Source organism: Octopus bimaculoides, chromosome 6, assembly GCF_046866305.1.
Source record: "Octopus bimaculoides isolate indiv1 chromosome 6, ASM4686630v1, whole genome shotgun sequence".
NCBI lineage: Eukaryota > Metazoa > Mollusca > Cephalopoda > Octopoda > Octopodidae > Octopus > Octopus bimaculoides.
In genome coordinates, this window is record NC_142933.1 from 10,786,933 (window position 1) to 10,805,013 (window position 18,081).

Genomic DNA, 18,081 nt, shown 5'->3' on the forward strand with positions numbered 1-18,081 from the left:
GGACATGCTAAGTATGTCCACCTGCTGGAAGTAAGATTTAAAGCTCTTATTTAAATCGCCAAAATACATTACAATCGCCTACATTATTGATTTTGTACACTTCCTCATAAAAGACATGCACATCACCATCTCTGAACCAAAACAATGGAATTCTATACTTCATAGCGTCCTGCTACCTTAGCTCGCACCTGAATAGTCAAACGACTGGCCATCAGGGAAAATAAGATATATAAAATAAGACAATGAAAAAATAATAAATTCTCATTAATGTTGTCACTTTAAAAAATGGTTTTGCCATGACCTGTGATACTAGGAATTCTATAAGCAATTTTTAATGCCTAATTACTTTCCACCCACCATGCATGTGTTTGTGTGTATGGACATGTGAATGTACGTGCATGTGTTCTGTGTATGATTGTGGGGGTGATTGAGTGTGCATGAATGTTTAGGAACATTTGCAAATATACTGTCGAATTTTAATAATACTGATGTTTGCTACATAATTTCAACTATCTCGTATAATCCTGTCATATTACTAATGTTGTGGAAAAAAAAATAAGACTCTTAAGGTCGCTATTATTTTCACAAAAATCAAACAAATTTACAATGACCTTTCCTATTAACAAATACTGTCTTATACAGTTTGCATTGTGGATCGTAAATATGGAAATTGGAAATATGTTGTCTATTTGAATCGATTTGAATGCTAAAAGAAAATCCCATATTCAGTACACTTTAATCTCAATAGCCTTTCCACAATGTACATATATCAATAAATTATAATGAGATATGGAAATCAGTATTTTGTACATGCTACAAATATTGACTTACCTTTCTTGCTATTACACAAGTACTTCCATCTCTTTAAGCGTGAAACGTCGCTGTATTTGTTCATCCTGATTGCACAATTTAGCATAGATAAATCACTATTTACGCATGAACATATCAGCACACACACGCATACATATTTGTGTGTGTATAAATATATATATATATATATATATATATATATATAAATGCATGTATGTAGACGCTGGAGTGCCTGTCAGTGAAGTAGCTGGCTTACCAATCACATGGTTCCGGGTTCAGTCCCAATGCGTGGTATCTTGGGCAAGTGTCTTCTACTATAGCCTCGAGCTGGCCAAAGCCTTGTGAGTGGATTTGGTAAACGGAAACTGAGAGAAGCCCCTCCTATATATATATATATATATATATATATATATATATATATATATATATATATATATATATGTGTGTGTGTGTGTGTGTGTGTGTGTGTGTGTGTGTTTCAGTCTCTGTGTTTGTCTCCCTGACATCGCATGACAACCGGTGCTGGTGTGTTTACGTCCCCGTCACTTTGCGGTTCGGCAAGTGGGGGAGATAGAATAAGTACAAGGTTTACCAAGAATAAGTCCTGGGGTCGATTTTCTTGACAAAAGGCGGTGCTCCAGCATGGCTACTGTCAAATGACTGAAACAAATAAAAGAATATAGATGTGTGAGTCCGTATTTGTAGACCTGTATATAAGTATGTATGTCTATGTTTACATATATAAGTACACATATATATGTGTACAAACATACATACATATATATATACATACACACATACATATGTATATATATATATATATATATATATATATATATATATATATATAAATATATTTATGTATATATAAACAGCGGACCTTCAACCAATCCAGCGTAGCTACAAAGAAGATCGTCTCGTTGCAACAGCTCAGCAATTGGGAAAGTCTAAGAAACAGCTAAGACACTACAACCTGGAGCGAATGCGGGAAAGGTATGCAGTAATATACATCTGGAAGATCCTCGAAGGAATTGTGCCAAATATTGGCATTAAAAGCTACACCAATGCCAGAACGTATTGACACAGCACAGTGCCAAAAATTCCAGCAAGGCCATTGCACTTCAGCACCAGTTACTATAACAGCCTGGGTTTCATGATATGAACTACGTGGGCACGGAGTGCTACAAAAGAAATTCCCTTGAGTTGATATGAAGAGGGTGCTGTATATAAAGTCGATCAGGGTTATAAATATATATACATACATAAATACACACACACAAAAATATGTATATATAGGGATATAAGACATAAAGAGTGTAAGTATAAAACGAAAGAATTATTTCACCAATTGACATCCATACAGCGATGATCTTTTCGTAGCCTTTATCATATGAAAGCAATTTATTTTATTGTATGATAAGTAAATAAATAATAAATCATTTTACAAACCTGAATGAATATATTTCATATAATTCAGTTGTGTAACATACGAATTGATACCAGTGCAAATACTTGATCATCAGGTCAATGAATATCATAAGAACTTAGATTTCATCGCCCCAATACAGATATGTACAACGCAGAGAATTTACATTCAAATACTGATGTTGTTGGACCTCCGTCGCTTACGACGTCGAGGGTTTCAGTTGATCCGCTCAACGGAACAGCCTGCTCGTGAAATTATCATGCAAGTGGCTGAGCACTCCACAGACACGTGTACCCTTAACGTAGTTCTCGGGAATATTCAGCGTGACACAGTGTGACAAGGCTGACCCTTTGAATTACAGGCACAACAGAAACAGGAAGTAAGAATGAGAGAAAGTTGTGGTGAAAGAGTACAACAGGGTTCCCCACCATCCCCTACCGGAGCCTTGTGGAGCTTTAAGTGTTTTCGCTCAATAAACACTCACAACGCCCGGTCTGGGAATCGAAACCGCGATCCTACAACCGCGAGTCCGCTTCCCTAAACACTGGGCCATTGCGCCTCCACTTAAATATTGATATATAGATGAGAATCAGCAATAACATAAAGGAAAGGTTTACTATAGATGAGAGGAGGGAAATATAACAAAATATTGAAAAGTAAAAGGTGGTTTGCGGTAGCGGAAGACAGTAAGATATACACTTCCATTTATATAGCGATGATCGTTTTGCAGCCTTTATAATATGAAAACAGTATATTTTATTCTGCAGTAAATAAATAATTAATAGGTTATTTTAATTACCTGTATTAATATATATTATATAATTCAGTTATATAACATATGGACGTCAGCTATACATCTTACTTTCTTCAGCCACCGTAATCCACTTTTTAACTTTTCAATATTTTAAAAATCTTCCTTCTCTCTTGTGTATTAAAACGTTTCATTTGTTTTATAGAACATTAAATATTCATTGTTAATAACTTAGAAGTAAATATAGTAGAGAAAGGAAAAACGGGACTGGAGAAAACTTTATATATATATTTTTTTATAAAACAGAGGGATTAATATGAAAAAGGCGACACATAAATTGAAAGTAAAAAGAAATGAAAGTCAAAAAGCAAGATGAAAGAAGGGAGATGGAGCATGCGCAGGATTAATTATTTTACTAGATTGTAGTCATTAAAATATTTGAGTTAAACTAACAATTGGTATGCTTCCGCTCCATTATGTTGCTTTACTATCGGTATGAACATTTACCCATTTGACAGGAATATTTGATTGGTTATATAGTTGAATTAACCGGCCTGGAATATAACAACCATTGAATTGACCACATGAAAAATTGTTGTTGGCACTCCGTCGCTTACGACGTCGAGGGTTCCAGTTGATCCGATCAACGGAACAGCCTGCTCGTGAAATTAACGTGCAAGTGGCTGAGCACTCCACAGACACGTGTACCTTTAACGTAGTTCTCGGGGATATTCAACGTGACACAGTGTGACAAGGCTGACCCTTTGAATTACAGGCACAACAGAAACACGAAGAAAGAGTGAGAGAAAGTTGTGGTGAAAGAGTACAGCAGGGTTCGCCACCAACCCCTGCCGGAGCCTCTTGGAGCTTTAGGTGTTTTCGCTCAATAAACACTCACAACGCCCGGTCTGGGAATCGAAACTACGATCCTATGACCGCGAGTCCGCTGCCCTAACAACTGGGCAATTGCGCCTCCACTAACATGAAATATAACAGACACGATTGTGCAAATTTTTCTGCTAAATTGAAGACGTTGGCTTCTGATCAATCTCAGTTACGATTTAGTTGTTGACATTTTTATCATAATAACTTAGAAAGGGAGCTGTTCTTTGCTATATTCCGTTGTAAATTGAATGTTAAGGTTTATATCATTTAGTATTGTTTTACATTCCAAAAGTTTATCAATGGTCTCAAAGAATTCATCCAGATATCTTTTCCGGTTTTTTTCTGATCCAGAATCTATTTTCTGAACAAGAACGTTTAAATAAAGAAAATTTATTTATCGTAGAATGCAGAACACAGCAGAATATGATCGCACAACCAGCTTTGATCCCAGTATATATCTTAATTCATGTTCACATACACATCACAGTAAATATTAAATCTCACTGTCTCAGCTTTTGAGATTTTGTATATTTCTTTATTCCCTAACCAAAAAATGAACAATTACCTTCACTGTCCTGAAACATAAGGGTCACCATTTACATCCCCTTAGATTTTTCTACCTGTTGATTCATTTCATTCACAAAATCCCATACAGAACAGGGAGTAAAATCTTCTTAACAAAATACGAAATCAATAATTTCAATGTCATGGTTAGCGAAAGTGAAACCGGTCGATAAACACAAAACTCTTCCACTTAAAAAATATATTGGAAAATATGATAAAACGATGTAAACCATGTTGCATTTTCCTTCTTTCATTTTATGTGCATATATATATATATATATATATATATATATATATATATATATATATATATATATATATATATATATATATACATACATAACGCAACTAGCATAATCAAGATGAGAAAAAGAAATATACTTATGCTCATGTATTCATGTTTTCATGAATTTTCACTACGATGTGTTTGTAATATTTTCAACAGAAGATTCTCATGAAAAATTTTACTAGCTACAAAATTTCAGCTTTTGACTGCTAGCATCTGTCTAAATATTAGGAAAACCTCAAGGGTACATTGAAACTGAGAATAGTCCTCAGATATTATAAACATACACCTTGCTCTTCTATTTGGAGTGCTAAAGCGAATAAGGTATTGATAGGCGCGAAACTAATATATGAGATGAAATGTGTTAGCTAACATAAGCAGGCTTATACTAAATAATGCTTTAAATGAGCAGAAAACAAAAGACGGTCAAGTGAGGAACAAACGGCCGAATTTCGTTGACGCTCGGGAAAATAGAGAAGTCTTTAACGTTTCGGGCCTATGCTCTCCCACACAATTGGATGAGAGGAAAAAAAGGGCATCAAAGAAAACAAAGTGCATCAAAAAATAAAAAAGAAAAGAAAACAGAAAACAATGTGATTATTATAAACAACGTTATCAAAAACTGAAAAATATATCATATTAAGAATATACAATATTGCCGATCATACATTATAAATTATACACAAAACTTTAAGTTCCAACAAATTAATGGACAAGAAAACTAATACCGAACAGTTGGTCCTTCACAAACAAAAGATGACCCTTGAGACAATAACATGCATAAAGAATGTTCCATCAAAACTTGATTAGATTAACGAAGTTCATACATCACATGTTTTCGAAACAAATCGAAGACAGACACAATATAATTTCGAAAATATGTAAGCCACCCAGATTAGGAAAGAAATGATCGTGAGTATATCCGCCTACATCAAATACTACCGGTTTGCCCCATACATCAAATAAGCAAAACATATGCTGCATTCACTGGGTTACGAGAAGCGACTTTTTTCTTTTCTAATAGGATCCTCCAAAGATTGCCCAACATTTAATGCAACTGAATTCCTGACAGGAGACTGAGTGTTCTAACTTAAGAAACCGGATGATGATAATAAAAGATCAAGGACTCACGAAAATTATAGGTTGGCAGTTATGGCGTTACAAGTGCGACAACTGTTTCCGGGAGCTCGGATATACTTCATAATGTTGGAAGATGTATTTCACAAAATGTATGCAACCACTAATACAGAGAGAGAGAGAGTCAAATACACAGTGGATAGATCTGGCCTCCGTCTTTATGTCTTCAGGGTGGAGAGATAATAATCAAAATTTTCAGGTCAGGAGACAGGGAAATTTACTAGTAGAATGGGTGAAGAGGAAGGCAAGCAGTATTGGAATGATGAAATAGGGAGACCGATTGGGTTAGAGGGAGGGTGGAGGAAAGGCAGAGCAGGAAGAGATAACAGAGTAAGTACAGGAAGATGGAGGTATGAGTGGTGAAGTTATTGGAAGAATTAGACTGAAGAACTGGGAGATAAATGGAAGGGTTGGGATGGGAGGTATTTGAAGGATTGTCGTTGTAGATTTTGGGAATAGAAGTTAACAGTTATACATACACACACTCTCTCGAGCAAACACACACAAACACACATACATGCGCGCGCGCGCACACACACACACATGCGCGTCTATATATATATTTAAACTTAATTTTAAATTTCTTCACTCAGAATTTCACCGTTCCCATCTTCGTTTTCGAAATAAATGAAACAGGAAACAGTTAAAAATGTTTAGACAACAAAATCAGAAAAATTTACTACATGAGTTTACAAATAAATTTTAGAATATGTTAAATAATTTCACGAAGTTCAAATCTACTAAACCATAAACAAATGCATTAAAAGAAATTGAATAATTATATTATAATTAGATTATATTTTTCATAGTTATTTTAGAAAAGGTTACGAAATACCTTAAACTCCGGTATTCTAAATGATTACTCCATTATTAAAGAGAGTAAACACAATAAGATATGAAAGGAAAAGAAAAGGGTAATAGTAGCATGTATAGTGAGAAATTGTTCAATAAACTGAGCTCAACCATTACCATTCTGAAAATCAAATGTACGAAGCATTCTGAAAGAAAGTAAATCATAGCAAACAAAATGAAAGGTAAACGATGTGAGAATGTGAAAGCCTTTTCATTGAAGGTTTCCTTATGAGAGTTGCCATATACCTATCTGTTCCTGAAATTAGTTATTATGTTTTATACATAGAGCTTCAAAGTTCTTTATTCAATCTGTTTCTTTTTTTATAATAAAACTATATCCGTTGAGTTAAGATGACATATTCGCTCGTTTTTCTTGTTACCTCATTGTGATAATGAATATGCAGAAGCAAGTACAGACCAAATTATATTAAACAAGATTCCTTTCCATCTCTAGATATATGCGTAAAGTCCAGCAGAGAATTTACTGGTCGAATTCAATAACGAAAATTCGTCTGGGCAATATCATGATTTGAATTTATAATAGGAATACTTGTATTTTCGTTCATAAAGAGGACATGGAAAACCACAAATTAATGCTGCATTGGCACTATGTAATAATCAACAGGCCAAGTCACCCACTAAGCGGAAGCGTCTGTAAATTTATGTATATATAAAGCGAGAATATTGTTTCATTTATTTCGTTTTATGACTACATCTGATCACGCATATTATCAGTTTTCGTTATTCGAATGTCATAGTTAATTATTTTCCTTCTGATTCCCCAGTTATGTTTCGACGTTCGCGCAATAATTTCTTATATCTTTCTGGATTATATTCAGGAATACACAAGCGAAGATACACACACACACACACACACACACACACACACACACACACATACATATTTATATATATATATATATATATATATATAGCAGAAACTTCATGCGTTATACAAGTGGGCTGTTCAAGATACTACACAGTTTAATGCTGAAAAATTTCAAATGCACCACAGGCTGCATATAGATAATCCACGAGCATCACACAATGTGGGACATTGCCGAAATAGCAACAAATTATAGACATTTGGCAGGATAGATACTAGGGTCCCTCAGGAAAAGATACTAAGATTTCATCTTGGTCCTGTGGAACAAATTTGTTCTCACCCTCCTTGACTATTGCTCTCAGATGTGGTAACTGCATAAGTCAAAGTAACATCGGAGCTTGAACCGATCAAATACTGCTATATTTAACCGCGTGCAACAGATTAAGTACAGGCAGAGGCCGACAAAATGACGGCTCTACAACTTGAGGGAAATTCTTCAAGTTCTAGCACTTAACTTCGCATTTGTTGGTATTGAATGGGCAGGTGAAATTATGTTTCCCTGGATGAGAAGCCTGAGTGTTTTAGTGAATCACTCATTCAAAGCGCCATGTTCCACCTGCTATAGTTACAACCAATATTCATGGAAAATATCTACCTACAATCTTAAATATAACACATTGGATTATATATTCCCAGATAGAATTTACTAAATGGGGTTTCGTTCCCATTACCAAATGATTTAATATACTTTTTCTTGATTTTCGAACATTTCCTCTGTTATTTGTCGAGTTATGTATCTGTCATTTATTAATGTAAAACGCTAATAATAAAACTAACAATGAACGTGTCATTGCAAACCTAAAACCTATTTGTATTATAGCTATAAATCAGAAATTCATGCTGAGACTGTATGTTTACGGATTCCATATACCACATACAGCGGCTGCATATTAACTCAAACTCTGAAAAAGTTGGCCATACTAGTTAATTTCGTTTTGTCGTATGTTTTTCAGCTCTCATTCAGAATTTCGAGGTAAGTTACATGTCTAGTAGCAAATTTATAATTGATGTTTTTTTCATTTTGTTTATGAAATGTTACATAGAGGACTATCGTAATTAACCCCTAGGACTAACATTAATTACCTTTCATTTTGAATACAACTTATTTTAAACTTTCATCACATCAATGATATCGAATTTATTTTGCGTGAAACTCCACTCGAACATACGCGTCATACAACTTTGAATTAGTTATTATTGTTGTTTAATTTACATGAGAGATTAATAAAAAATATCTATGACCAAAATATATTCTGTACGTGGCCGTCATGTCTATCACTCTTTTCAGTCGTAGACTTTCCTTTTTACCAAAGTATTTAGGAAATGACGTACCACATTAGGAAGATTTGGCTGATATTTATAGCAGCTCCAGTAAAACATGTAGCATCCCTCCTTTTTGTGCTCTTGTTGCTGGTAGCTATCGTAATGTTTGGTAGTTGCGGTTGCACCAACAAAAATCCTCACACTGGAAATTTATTTCTTTGAAACTTGTGTTTTTTGTTAGAATCATGCGCAATTCATGCATTTCTTTTATAACTTCTTCCGCCAGGGATTGAAGCAGGGATTCGCGTTTATTCAACCTCTCCTTTATTTATTTATTTATTTATTTATTTGGTCTTAAATGGAACTGGTAGTTATTGAAAACTGCTGCATTTGACAAAAGGGCTGTGCATGCAATTGTCCTGTGTGACTGAAAATGCTCTGTCAGGTCGATGCTTGTTCAAATCACACTGTTACTATTATAATTTGTTTTTATCTATAATATACATTCCATTCTGTGTGCGTGTGTGTGTGTGTGTGTATGAGTGTGTGTGTGTGTGTGTGTGAGTGTGTGTGTGTGTGTGAGTGTGTGTGTGTGTGTTAGAGTGTGTGTGTGTGTGTGTAAAATATTATAACGGTCGTGTGTGTGTAAAATATTATAGCGGTCGTATTTTTCAACTGATTTCCTCCAATCTGAGAACATACATTACTTATGTTTCAGAGATGGTTTTAGATTCTTAAACATTTTCACATAATGAATAACAGACCCCAGGGAGGCAGAAAATACCCGTTCCTTTACGAATTAACTTTCAGTAATTGATTGCCTCCCTTACATCCATTGGTCAAAAAAATTATCACAGCCTCATCTAATATATAAAATAAAGATGTATGTGTATTCGCTTTTCGCGCGTATGTCTATCTCTCTATGTCTCTCTATCTATATATCTAGATCTATCTCTAGCTCTAATCAGTTAGAATGTTTTTCAATGACATGTAGCAGGCTGTTTTCGTTATATAAAGTCGAAAGTTTTGCATTATTTTCAATAAGTATTCCACTGTGAATTGTTACTTTTGAACCAACAGGTTTGCATGAGTCTGCAGGTTACCATTAATGCGACACCAACTTTTGACGCCAAATGATAAATGTTTTATGAAAGTTAAGAGCCTTTGTGTGTTTTTGAGCGGCAAATATAGCTTCCAATGATGTTGACTTAGTTTTATCACGCTGTTTCATGTCAAATTACTTTCGCAAACATGTCTCCAATGTTCGATTTCAATTTTAGTAATATTGTCATTGGCTATACAAGATTTGGTATTAATTATTAAGTGAAGTAGGCATTCTGTTCTTTATTCTGTAACACGCAACTCTAAACAAAGTATAATACGTGCTTCTATATATTATGCAAAGCATTATAACTTCCCTCAGCATCAACATAATACCTCTGTATTCCTGGTAGGCCACTTTGACATACATGTACTTCTGTATTTCAGCCGACCACTGAAATATGAGAGACAAAGTATATGCAGGAGGCGATCACCAACCTCATATTTCAATGTTAATATTGTTTAAATTATTGGCTTTACGAACGAATTACTTTTGCAACAATATTAGGGAAATACCGAATATAATGAAACATTTTATTTGTCCCTCTTTACTAACAGATGTATACATTTCCGGTAAGTTTGTTCCTCCTTCTAATCCTTCCCAAAGGTGTTACGAATGCTCCAGAAGGTAAGCTTCAATATTCTTATTTTTTCTGCTATACCGCTATTAAAAACCTCCATGTCTTCTTTTCATGCAGCATGCAACGTAAGTTTTCGTCATATCCATGGAATATTTTTTGAGTACACGTCGGTAAATGTCTTATATAATAAAACCTATCAAAGAAGAATTATCTTATCGATCCCCATCATCTAAAATTCTATTTCAGAATTAAAAAGTTTAATGAACAAAAAATCTTGATTAAATAATAACCTTCGTTCTTCTTTGTCATTACCACGTTTTAATAAGAAATATTTAAAGAAAATGAATGAAAATACTAAGCGAATTTGAAACGAAAATACAATAAAATTTCTCTCACATGATAGTGATATAATTGAAAAGTTTAAACTGAAATATATGTCTACTAAATACTAATTACATCGATATATGTCTGGAAATTAATTACCACGCTTATTTTAGATACCGTTCGTTAATCATCCGGTAATCTTGATGCTCAAAATTGCATAAGCTGTTTATGAGTCACATGGTTAGCAGCAAAGACAACATGGGGGTCCATATTGACTGCTCTAATGGCTTCTTCTCTTTAGCACTTTCATCATTCACAGGGTTACGATACTTACTAAGACCTAGCATTCATATATTATAATTGAATGAATTCAATTCACGCAGAATTTATACTAAACCACATAAATTAAACCATTGATTCACCTGGTCAAAAATGAAAATAACCTGTTTTTATGCCTTCATAAAAGCATTTCCTTTACAGGTTGTAGCAGATGTTTCTATGAAGCAAATTGCTTTTGTAGTGGAGAACATACGCGTTTAAATCCGTCAATGGAAGATTGTAACGAGATATCATGTTTGAACTCACAAATGAAAACGATGATAAACTGTAAGTAAAAAGTAAAAAATAGTAACTAAGATAAACTTTCTTAAGATTTTTCTTATCAGACGAGTTAACTATTGGTTTTGTTTTTCTGTGTGAATGCTTGCATATTTAATGAATAATGTTATTTTAGTTACCAGATTTTAGTTTCGTCCTTGTAGCATTTTCTACATTTATTAGTGAAAATACATTAATTTTGTTTCGTAAACTTTTTTATCACATAGATTATTAATTATGGATGTCAGTGAATTAAGTTACTATGAGGAGAACAGGTGTAGAAAGTGTTCCACAAACTTGTTTTTCAGAATTTGAAGTTGTGCAAAGCATCTGATGGAGTGATGGTGGTTCATACTGCATTAACCTGTGGAGTTCAATATAGGTGAATGCTACAAATGCAAAACCTAGTGCGGTGGAATTCGTCCGATGACTGAAATGGTTGACGTTTAATTAAAATTTAGGCGCAGGAGTGGTTGTGTGGTAAGTAGTTTGCTTACCAACAACATGGTCCCGGGTTCAGTCTCACTGGATAGCACCTTGGGCAAGTGTCTTCTTCTATAGCCTCGGGCCGACCAAATCCTAGTGAGTGGATTTGGTAGACGGAAACTGAAAGAAGCCCGTCGTATATATATATATATATATATATATATATATATATATATATATATATATATATATATATATATATGTATGTATGTATATGTTTGTTTGTCCCCCTAGCATCGCTTGACAACCGATGCTGGTGTGTTTGCGTCCCCGTAACTTAGCGGTTCGGCAAAAGAGTGACAGAATAAGTACTAGGCTTACTAAGAATAAGTCCTGAGGTCGATTTGGTCGACTATAAAGGCGGTGCTCCAGCATGGCCGCAGTCAAATGACTGAAACAAGTAAAAGAGTAAAAGAGTTTGAAATCGAATACTTTTCCATGAGAATAAATCTCAAATTTAATTATTAATTTAATGCGAAGATACCTAACTATCTTTTTATCTTACTTCAATAAGATTAAGGCTGTTTAATCAAAGAATCACTCCCCGTCCAGCAGTTATTTTGTAATAAGAATCAGCATAGCACCAGTACTTTGATTCAGCGCATCAGTACTTTGACAGCAGCGCCATCTCAGCCAAACAGTTATTCTGTGTCGATGAAGGGAAATAACCCTGAAACAGTGCGGTCCATAGATACTGATTTGTGCTGCTTGGGGGTGCTACTCCCTCCTGTTCGAAAATACAAGGTCACACTATGTCGTATAGCTAGCTGAAGCCGATGTTTCCTGGGACTAAACAACAGCAGCATTCGCCCCAACGGGGACAATCACATTATGATGACAAATAATCTTTAGTTTATAGAACTGCTACTGAATATCTCCCGTTGAGAGATTTATGAACAATAATGTTTCTTTCTATTATATCAGTGACTGCGTGTCACTTAGAAGATTTATATATATTTTCGAACAAGGGTTTCGCAGCGCCATCTTAGCCAAATAGTTATTCTATGCCGATGAAGGGATATAACCCTGAAATCGTACGGTCCACAGATGCTGCTTCGTGCTGCGTTGGGGTGCTAAACTCCCTTGTCCGAAACTATAAGGACACAGAGAGTGTGTCGTATAGCCAAGTGGAGACGATGTCTCCTGTAACTAAACCACCGGGACCGCTACATTAGGTTGACAAATGATCTTTATTTTAAAGCACTGCTACTGAATATCTGTCGTTGATAGATTTAGGAACAATAATGTTTCTACTTTACATACATACATACATACATATATATATATATATATGTTTATAATATACATATCTTCACATATATATACGTGTGTGTGAGTGTGTGTGTGTGTGCACGCACACACATACATATATATATATATGTGAATATATGTATAAGGGAAATTATAAAATTATATTTTCTTCAGATTGTAAAGACACTCAAGGACAATGTTTGACCAGAGGCGTCATTGCGTTTGGCTCCTACGACTCTCGTTGTCGAACACTTTACTGCAAAGTACCACCGAGCGAAGGGAAACAAGTAGCACAATATGATCAGAGTATGTTTGTTCGACAATGTTATTCTCTCTCACATTTTCTCGATTCATCTCTGTCTAATATATGTTTATGCTTTATATATATATATATATATATATATATATATATATATATATATATATATATATATATATATATATATATATATATATATATATATATATATATACATATATATATATATATATATATATATATATATATATATATATATATATATATAACAATCAATAATATGTAAAAAAAAAAAGCACATATAGTCGGATATCGTCAGGGATAGATGAACGACGAAACAAACTATGTCGAGGACCGTGTTTTCAAATATTCAAACGTAAACAATAATTTATTAGGACACCGATTTCATGTGAAGAGATATTATACATAGAAATTTCGTTATAATGTATTTGAAAAATATATAAGCAATTAAGGGACATAAATTATAATATGGGATGTTATGGGTTGTTAAGGGTATTAAAAAGAGAATGAGAGATGAAATAGATATTTGAGGCGAAAAAACAAGTGATTTTGGGAAACAAAAGAGGAAATTAAGTCTGTATATACTAAAATAACTATTAATTATTTATCAATTCTATATACCAACATATATATTCCAGTATTCAGAGAAAAGTTATTGTTTATATATTACAGAAATGAATAAAAATATTTCTGCGAAGAAAATATTTTACTTCAATAAGATTAAGGCTATTTAATCAAAGGATCTCTCCAAGTCAAGCAGTTTTTTTGCAATAAGTGTCAGCGTAGCACCAGTATAGAGAGGGAAAAGTAGAATTTATGAGGGGAAAAATAACGAAAAGGGAAGAAATGTGAGAAAAACACATAATTTTAAGAGGGATGGGGGAAATATTCGTTTATATTATACTACGGTGTTGTGTTTAGAATGTTATACGGAGAAATGTTATAATAATTTTTATTTGGGATTTCAATAGACTATGATATATTTTCCGTTATTCTAAGAACAAGTATTAAGTATATGAAAAGACTACATCTCTCCTACTTTTGAGAGGAATTTATAATGTGATGTATTTTATAATAGTAATAATTAGTAATTGGTAATAACTAGTAATCTCCCTTTATATGTATGTATATTCCATTTAACAGTTAAATAAGTATTATAGATTATTTTATGTTGGGATAAGTTTGGTATAAGAGCTTTTGAATGTTATAGTTTCAAGTTTGAGAGATCAATGGATTAAATTTATACTTATATTATGATCATTGTTTTAAAAAAAACCGTGCTTATATCATGGATTTAAATTGTGCGTTACATGGGTATCTTTAACATGGAAACGTTTAATTGATGGACTATTGAATATGCTATTAAAAATTTCAATGTTGGTATATATATTGATATGAAGGAAAAACTATTTTGGAATTCACCAAGAAGTGGATATTATATAGTATTGCATAGAGTTAGGAATAAATTGATAATAGAGTATGGGGTCAAGTTTTGGAGTTTAAATAAAAATTGAATACAGGTGAGTTAATTAATGGGAATAAAAGTAAGAGCTATGGTTTCATATATGGAGTATAAATATGGTGGGATTAGCAATGGAGGGGATGTTATATTGTTGTATTATGATAAGCTTGAATTTAAATATAAAGTTAGTAACTAAAAAAAATGATATTAATATTAAGGGTTAAATAATGATTATGGTGATAAAAAATGGGGGTTATAATTATGCGTCCAATAAGAAATAATGTTATCGAATAATATGTAGATGGAATCTAAATGCTAATACTTGAACATTAAGAAGTAGGATTTTTTATTAAAGATTTGATTAGGATGGAGTGTCTGCACCATAGCAATAAATTATGCTTATATATAGAGTAATATAGTATTGTAATTACATCTAATGCTTTGTATGTTATTATTATAATATAGTGAAATAATATGTATTTGAAAACAATTATATGATTATATAAATTTAGAAAAAGTATATTTATGTAAACATTGGTAAATATTTTCGGATTTATCATTTAAGGGATTGTTCATACAGAATATTATGGAATACGTTTCATCAAGACAGAGCGAGCAAGTCTTGGCAGGTGGTCTATAGGGTAGAGCATTATTTACTGCTATCCATCGAATCTAATAAGTTGTATTTTCATGTTTCCAAATAAATTTAATAAAGCCTGTGCTATTTATTTTATTAATATTTCTAAAACAGGCTGCATGGTTGGGGATACAAGATTTCACGTAACACGTCATTGCTCGAACATAACAAAACAATATAACTTCGGCTTCAACTGTAGTTTGGTATACTAGATTTCTACGTTTACAAGAATTGCTGAATTTACAATTTTCGTTAAATCTACAGTCACATAAAACATTTAGATCATTATTATACCTGTCGGTTATGTACGTATTGCTGGTCCAGATTAGTCTAGGTATAATATTCGAGTCATTTTTAGTATTATGTGTTTCTAGTTGGACGGGGATTGTTTCTATTTGTGCAGTACTCATCAAGTTTACTATCATCGGGTTATATATGTTTTAAATAATTTTTTAGTTATAGTAAATCCGATCCTTATTATATTATTATTAATTATGTCACTGTATTTACTGGAAGAGAAATGTTATCTATAATGGAACGGATTACTCTAATGAGGTTTGTCTTTATCTGGTTGCTATAAGCTAGGTTAAGCCAAATCATATCATCATCATCATCATCATCATCATCATTATTATTATTATTATTATGCTTGTTGAGGCGTTTATGGTTGCTATCTGGTGTGTGTTTTAGATATGGAAAATATAATGGGTAAAATTAATTAATCAGTTACTAATTAATAATTTTACCAAGTAGTTCGATATATTAAAAGAACCATTATCGGAAACCTTATACAAAAAATTCTATAAGTATAAGCATAATTATAATTAGGGTTCAGCAAAATTGCTTCACCACATACTGAAATTTAGAAACAGCAGTTAAATACTATTCCACTACCATGTTATTATTGATAATATAATTCACTCCCTGATAGTAAACTGCAGTTTCTGCGGGATTACTCGTAGAACACTATGGTGATTAGAGAAGAATGCGAGTTCTCACTCGTCTATATAAATTCGGAAGTACTGGTTTTTGGATATAAGCTATTCGATGGCGCTTGGTCGAATACATATTGTAATTATTAGTACTCTGAAATTTATAATTGAAATACTATACTGAAGACGGAAATAATTGAGTAAATATATTTTACATCTCTTTAATCTAGGAATGCATATATAGTTGATCAAAGCCGGGCGGATTCGTTATTTTTTCTCTTTGCCTGCGTGAGTTGGGAGTATTGCTGTCTGGGAGAAATCTTATGGTAGTGGAATAGTATTTAACTGCTATTTCTAAATTTCGGTATGTGGTGAAGCAATTTTGTTGAAAACCTAATTATAATTATGCTTAAAATTATAGAATGTTTTGTATATATATATATATATATATATATATATATATATATATATATATATATATATACAAGAAATGAGGGCAGGGAATCGTCAATTAATAATAGAATTAACAATTAACAATTTTGCCAAGTAGTTCAGTATGAAAAAACCTTTATCGGTAAGACCATTTATCTTCATAAATATAAGGGATTAGCAATTGAGTTGCTTCTCCAAAACAGAAGCAACTCAATTGCTAATCCCTTATATTTATGATATATATATATATATATATATATATATATATATATATATATATATATATATATATATATATGTATATATATATATATATATATATATATATATATATATATATATATATATATATATATATAAATTTATGCCAACACGACATAAAAATGAGATATGATTTTCTTTGCACATATTATTGATTGCTGTTAATACTCTGAATTTCTTAAAATTCTGCATCAAGATTATTGGATTTACCTGTCGTAGATGGGGATTTACCTGGGATTTGTATTCTACATACAATTACTGGTATCTACCTGTTGGAAATTTGCCCTTTTTTCTTTATACTGAGTGCTTACTTGATAGCTGCCAGAATTTTTAAATCTCACTTTTTTGGCATATACATATATATATATATATATATATATATATATATATATATAAAGATGGCATAAACGGATATTAAACAGATTGATATATAAAATAAATAACTGTGAACCTTACCTTCCGCATTTAAACCTATATCTCTGGTTGAATTGTATCATAAGGTAAACAGAAGTATCATTTTCGTAATTGTGGAGAGTAGACACCTGGTTTTCTCCCCCACCCCACCCCCAGACCTACAATGCTGACTAATCGCCATCAAGAATATAAATCTTAAATACACCCTACATATATATATAACATCGTGCTGTTCTCTGCTATAAAACTATTCTTTAATTTGTTTTGATTTGACAAAATCGTTCTGCGAGCAGCGATGTTTGTGGAATTACAAAATATGCACTTATAGAAGATTTTAAATGTTCCTTATATTGTGGTTCGTGTACTTATCTGAAGAAAACGGTTTTTTATAATGTTATAAAGTACCCATTAATCAATAAAAAAAAAAATTCGATGGAAATAGCTCTAATGAATCGACATCTAC

The 18,081-nt window shown here is 32.7% G+C and overlaps 1 protein-coding gene across 3 annotated transcripts in view; it reads left to right on the top strand.

Moving 5' to 3' along the window:
• Window positions 1–18,081, top strand: part of LOC128248167 (uncharacterized) — a 28,484-nt gene that overhangs the window by 8,172 nt on the left and 2,231 nt on the right. For 2 of the 3 annotated variants that reach the window (XR_016242105.1, XM_052969037.2), the window contains 4 exons: window positions 8,418–8,570; window positions 10,520–10,589; window positions 11,347–11,472; window positions 13,375–13,506. Coding sequence is in view for 2 of the 3 variants with exons in the window: in XM_052969037.2 (XP_052824997.1) it covers window positions 10,520–10,589; window positions 11,347–11,472; window positions 13,375–13,506 (328 nt within the window). In the remaining variant the exon portion in view is untranslated. Of the gene's footprint in view, window positions 1–8,417; window positions 8,571–10,519; window positions 10,590–11,346; window positions 11,473–13,374; window positions 13,507–15,507; window positions 15,662–18,081 lie in introns of those variants that run through there. The other variant, XM_052969036.2, reaches the window with a different exon arrangement.